This window comes from Crocuta crocuta, unplaced genomic scaffold (genome assembly GCF_008692635.1).
Source record: "Crocuta crocuta isolate KB4526 unplaced genomic scaffold, BGI_CrCroc_1.0 scaffold36, whole genome shotgun sequence".
Lineage (NCBI taxonomy): Eukaryota > Metazoa > Chordata > Mammalia > Carnivora > Hyaenidae > Crocuta > Crocuta crocuta.
Window position 1 is genome coordinate 4,078,550 of NW_027532203.1, and position 6,578 is coordinate 4,085,127.

At 43.2% G+C, this 6,578-nt stretch overlaps 1 protein-coding gene across 1 annotated transcript in view; it reads left to right on the top strand.

Moving 5' to 3' along the window:
* Positions 1–3,337: 3,337 nt before the first annotated feature.
* The window catches only part of KDSR (3-ketodihydrosphingosine reductase), a 41,672-nt gene continuing 38,431 nt past the window's right edge, over positions 3,338–6,578 (top strand). The window contains exon 1 of the mRNA XM_077777549.1: positions 3,338–3,423. Coding sequence (XP_077633675.1) covers positions 3,338–3,423 — 86 coding nt within the window. The remainder of the gene's footprint in view (positions 3,424–6,578) is intronic.

Genomic DNA, 6,578 nt, shown 5'->3' on the forward strand with positions numbered 1-6,578 from the left:
CTACATTTGGCTCCTTATCCCTTTACCTCCTTCGATAATATCTTAGTCCTTTGCTATAAACAATGATAAAATGTACATACTTCCTCTGTCTTCCCTACTCACCTGATTTGAGTCAGTATTTCTTAATGTTTGCCTTCATGGTGTTAAATGTGTATGCTTTTCTTTTTTAAGTTTATTTATTTATTTTGAGAGATTCAGAGACAGCATGAGTGGGGGAGGGGCAGAGAGAGAGGGAGAGAGAGAATCCCAAGCAGGCTCCGAAATGTCAGCTCAGAGCCCAACACGGGGCTCAAAACTGTGAGATCGTGACCTGAGCCAAAACCAAGAGTTGGATGCTCAACCGACTGAGCCCGCCCGGTACCCTTAAATGTCTATACTTCTCTTACTTCATTTGTCAGATTGAAATGATATCTTTAGATTTCAGATATAAATGACGTCATTTATAAAGTCACTCTTACCTTCCACGTTTTCCTCCTTCCCCTTCTAAAATGCATGTCTTTTATAATTTTACATTGTTAAGGTTTATATCAATTACAAAGCATTGTGTTCCCTACCCCCCACCTTTGTTTTAGTCTTTGTCCTACTGTTAAATATATTAATTTCTCAGAGTCTCCAAAGGCACTACTATATCTTTCCAGTCATCTCTTGGGCTGGCTACATACTGAATATTTGTGTTCCTACAATTCTTCTGTTAAATCCTAATGCCCAACAGGATGGGATTTGGAGGGGGGCCTTGAGAGCTGATTTTGGTCTCAGGAAAGGGATTAGTGCTCTTCTAAAACACACCCCAGAGAGCTCCCTTCCCCCTTCTACCATGTGAGGACAGTGAAAAGCCACCACCTGTGAACTAGGAAGTGAGCCCTTACCAAGCACCACGTCTGCCAGCACCTTGATCTTGGACTTCCCGGCCCCCAGAACTGTAAGAAATAAATCTCTGTTGTTTATAAGCCACCCAGACTGTGGTATTGTTTTAGAGCAGCCCGAGTGGGCTCATTGCATTAATACTTTCCTCAAGGAATACTCATGGGCAAAACATTTCCTTAATTATTACATGTTCAATGGGTGAAATACAGATTAGCCGGCTACAAATCCTTGGCTCAACATTCTTTTCCTTGAGGATCTTATAGATGTGTCATTGTTCCCTCATGTTGAATGTTACCATGGAGAAATCTGAAACTAGCCTGATTTCTTTTATAAACTAGTGACCTGATTTTTTTTTTTTTTTTTTTTTCTTTTTAACCTGACTGACCAAAGCCTTCATTCTTTTGAAAATCCTGGGGTGCCCAGGTGGTTCAGTTGGTTAAGTGTCTGACTTCGGCTCAGCATACGATCTCATGGCTCCTGAGTTTGAGCCCCACTTTGAACTCTGTGCTGACAGCTCAGAGCCTGGAGCCTGCTTCACATTCCGTTTTCATCTCTCTCTCCCCTTGTGCGTGTGCTCTCTCTCTCTCAAATATAAATAAACATTAAAAAAAAAAAAACCCTTAAAATCCAGTGTTTACTCTAATGGTTTTATAGTTAGTTTTACACTGAAGTCCATGATACCTTCTACATTACTCAGGGCTCTCTAGAAAAATAGAACCAATGGAAGATTGATTGATTGATTGATTGTAGGGAATTGTCTTACATGATTATGGAGGGTGACAAGTTCCAAGACCTACAGGCAAGCTGCAGACCTGGGAACAGCCAATATTTCAACTCAAGTCCAAAGGCAAGAAAAAAAGCTGACATTCCAGTTCAAAGGCCATCAGGCAGGAATGATTCTCTATTACTTAGTACAGAATCAGCGTTTGGTTCTTTTTAGGCCTTCAGCTGATTGGATGGGACCCACCCACACTGGGGAGGGCAGTTTGCTTTTACCTTTTTTCCCCCCAGAAGTATTTGACCAAATATCTGGACGTTCCTTGATTTGGTCACATTGACATATAAAATTAACTATCACACCATCTGAATTAATTTTTGTGCAAAGTATAATGCTCAGGTTGTTTCTTTTCTTTCTAGTTTTTCCTTTTTTCTTTTTTTGTCTCTAGATGCCCAGCTGTCCCAGCACCATTTACTGGAAAGGGCACCTTTCTCTCCATGAAAAACCAGTGTGGTGTATTTGTGTGGTCTGTTTCTTGGTTCCATTGATCCATGTGTCTCCAATAGTACACAGTCTTCAATACTATAGCTATATGATAAGTCTTGAAAATAAGGTAGACTGATTCCTTGAACTCTATTTTTTTTTTAAGTTTTGGGGTGCCTGAGTGGCTCAGTACATTAAGCATCCGACTTCAGCTCAGGTCATGATCTCATGGTTCGTGGGTTCAAGCCCCACGTCAGGCTCTGTGCTGACAGCTAGCTCAGAGCCTGGAGCCTGTCTCCAGATTCTGTGTCTCCCTCTCTCCCTGACCCTCCCTGGCTCATGCTGTCTCTATCTCTCTCTCAAAAATAAATAAAACATTAAAAAAATTAAAAATAAAAAAATAAGTTTTGTGGGGCAACTGGGTGGCTCAGTTGGTTGAGCATTTGACTCTGGGTTTGGGCTCAGGTCATGATCTCATGGTCAGGGGACTGAGCTCTGCTTCAGGCTCCGTGCTGAGCCTGCTTGGGATTCTCTCTCTCTGTCCCTCCCTCTTCTGTCAAAATAAAGAGATAAACTTTTAAAAAATAAAAATAAGTGAAAGTTTTAGCAATTCTTGTTTCTTTGCCTTCACATATAAATTTTAGAATAATCTTGCCTATATCTACAAAAAAATCTTGCTGGGATTTTGGTGAAAGTGCATTAAAACAGCATATTGATTTCAGGAAAATGTCAATTGTAATAAAATACACATGACATGCAATTTACTATCTTAATCATTGTTTGAAGTCAACAGTTCAGTAGTATTGAGTACATTCATATTGTTGTGCAAACATCACTACCCTGGTCCCTAGAATTCTTTTCATCTTGCAAAACTGAAACTCTGGGCCCGTTAAACACCAGTTTTCCATGCCTCCTTCCTCCTGCCTCTGGGAACCAATATTCTGCTTTCTTCTTTTCCCTTTTTACTTTCTTCTTCCTCTTCTCGTTTAATCTCCCTTTCCCCACCAAGCCCCAGCCTCTGGCGACCACCATTTTGCTCTCTGTTACTATGAGTTTCACTTTTTTTTAAAGATCCCACATAGAAGAGAGATTACATAGTATTTGTTTATATTTCTGAGAACTCTTTCCATCTTCATTCAGCATAATGGCCCCTGGTTCATTCATGTCATCACAAGTGGCAGGATTTCCTTATTTTTAAAGGCTGGTTAATATTTCATTGTATATATTTTTACCACGTTGTCTTTATTCATTCATCTGTTGATGAACAATGAGATGGATCTAAAACCTGTTGGTGAAGTCCTAACAGGGACCACGGCTGGGCTAAGAGAATATGCGGTTGCAGTGGTTGATGGGATGAGGTGAGCATCTGGATAAAACTTGGAATGTTTGAACAGGCTCTGTGAAGTTCTTGCCTCTCCTTTATGTGAAAGTACTAGAGGTAATGGAAACTGGGGAACATTTCCTCTACCTAGTTGTAAAACAGAGGGCGGGTAAACCTGTCTTTCAGGCAATGTTGACTGACCATACTAGATTTTTAAACCATTACACTAGAATTCCCAAGACATTGACGGGGAGGATTATGCCTTCACTCCATCTGGCAAAGTTGGAATTGATAGCAAATGGAGCCGTGTTGCCTAGTGGTCAAGAAAGCCCACAAGTTGTGTAGCTATGTTCACCTTACCCTATATGAATGGGAATGGACTGAGATGGGTGCATTTCCTCAAGTAGCATCAGTGCTGGCAGTCTGGAACAGCATCACTAGGCTGAGCCTCACATTCCTTCCAACGGGTGATAGTCTGGAAGGAACTATATAGAGTTCTCTCTAGCACGAATAGAGAGAAGGAGAAACAGTAGCTAAGGGTGAAAGAACAAATAAATAGGTTATGCAACAAGAAAAATCCAGTATTACATTAATACCTTGAAGGGGGGCTCAGAGCAAGAGATGATATTGTCTCCTAAGAGAGTCAGTTATACCAGATGTCGTTGGGGGTAGAGACCTCTCCTGTTTCTGGAAACTGATAAGAGTTGAATGGAAACCTAGAAACCTGAATGGGATTAGCTTTGGGAGACATTTTGGTCGTATGGCCTGATGATGAGCTGGACCAGTTGTTGATAACTGAGTGAAATTCCAGTAACATGCCATTGCCTTGTGACTCTTGGTCTTTAGGTTATGTCTGCCCATATTGTGATACGGTGTGACACTGGCACTGTCATTGGGAAGACTGCACTACTGATATTGATAGTCTGTTAGAAAATTGAGGTAAGGCCTCCTCCACACTGCCATCTCCAGACGTTAGGGCATAGGTTTGTTTTGCTGTAGGAGAGCTTTGGATAAGGGCCAGGTGGCGGACCGTGTGGTAAAGAATTTGGGCTTGCCTGAAGAGAAGGTCCAGCCTTTGCCTTTGGCTTCTTGGGGGTGATCTATGCCACACCTGATGATAGAAGCGTGTTTGTTTACATGAGGGCGGGCCCATCTGTAGTCTAAGGTGGAGGCTGGTGGTGCCAGAAAGACCAACCATGTGATTTAGGTGGAAGATGGTATCGGGCATTATCAGATGACCTGGAGACGGAGTTCAGCCAGATGGGCGATCAATCAATCACGCCTACATACCGGAAGCTCCAATAAGTACCCGGAACCAGCAAAAACCCTGGCTTGCAACACTCACACCCAGGCTGGGAGTGTCGGTTGCCCTGACCGCATGGGAGGCGGCATCAGCCTTGCACGCTTTGGCCTCCACGCTTTGGCCTCCACGCTTTGGCCTCCGTACTTCTTCCCTTAGCTGACTTTGTCACGAACCACAGCCGCGGGGAGTGCCTCCATGGGTTCTGAGAGGCCTCCCAGAGAAGTATCAAAAGTGAAGGCAGTTTGGAAACCCCCAATTTTGTTTATTTATTTATTTTTAAATTTTTTATTGTGTATTTATTTTTTGAGAGAGAGAGAGAGAGAGAGAGAGAGAGAGCAAACTGTGGAGGAGCAGAGAGAGAGGGAGAGAGAGAGAGACTTGCAAGCAGGCTCCGCAGTGTCAGTGTTGAGTCCAAAGCAGGGTTGGAACTCACCAACTGTGAGATCATGACCTGAGTGGAAACCAAGAGTAGGCTCAACTGACTGAGGGGCCCAGGAGACCCTGTTTTTTTAATTTTTATTTTTTTTATATTTTGGGGGAGGAACCCCCAAATTTGTAATTGGTGTCAGAAGTCTTGGGGACTGTGCCCTCAAACCTTGCAATTTGCCTAACACGGGACAATACAATTAAGGAGAAAAAATTAGCTTTGCCCCTGAGCTCCTTCCTATTTCTTTTTTTTTAAATGTTTATTTATTTTGAGAGAGAGAGAGAGAGGTTAGTTAGGGAAAGAGAGAATGGAGAGACAGAATCCCAAGCAGGCTTCACGCTGTCAGCACAGAGCCTAACTTGGGGCTAGATCCCAAGATCCATGAGATCACGATCTGAGCTGAGATCAAGAGTTGGAGCCTTAACCCGCACCCCTCCTTTGTATTTCTAAGAACAACAGAAAGGAAAAAACAAGCAAGCCAACAAAAATATGGGCCTTATGCAAATAGAAACCATGATGAAATGTCACACCCACTAGAAAGGCTATCACTAAAAAGATAGATGATAACAAGTGTTGGGAATGTGATGAAATTAGAACTCTCCTATATTGTTGGTGGGAGTATAACATGGTGTGGCTGCTTTGGAAAACATCTGACAATTCAGGTGAAATATGATCCAGCAGTTCTACTCCTGGGTATACACCCAGGAGAAATGAAAGCATATGTCCACACAACATCTTGTAGATGAATATTCACCGCATAATTATTCATAATAGCCCCCAAATGGAAACAGCCTAACTGCCCATCACTTGATGATGGGATAAATGAAAAGTGGCGTATTTATTCAACAGAATACAAGTTGGTGATAAAAAGAATGATGTACTGTTGCATCGTATGACATGGGTGAACCTTGAAAACATTATGCTAAGTGAAATAAGCCTGACAGGAAAGGCTGCATATTGTAGAATTCCATGTATATGGATTATCCAGGTTAGGCAAATCTACAGAGAGGGAAAGATGGGTGAGAGCCTAGGGCTGGGCGTGGGCTGGGAGGAACCCAGGAGCGGCTCTTGATGGATACAAGATATTTTAGGGGACATGTAACCGAATGTCCTAAAATTGATTATGGTGGTGGTTGCACAAGTCTGTGACTGTACTTACGCATTTTAAACCGGTGAATTGCATGGGATGTGAATTAGATCTCAATAAGGCTGTTTTCGTTTTGTGCGGAACCCTGCCTTGGGAAAGGAAATTCGACCTGAGCGGTGTGTTCAACTCCACGGTAAAGCTTTCCCAGTGCTGTGGAAAGCGACAGTGGGCTGTGACCGAGTTCCCAGCACGCCGAGAAAGCATGACCTGGGGCCCGGATGTCCGCTTGCTCTCTCGGGGCTGCGACAGGGGCTGCCGATCCGCGCGCCGGGGTTTCCAGCGCCCGGGATCGCGTCCCTCCCCGTCCCCCCCGCG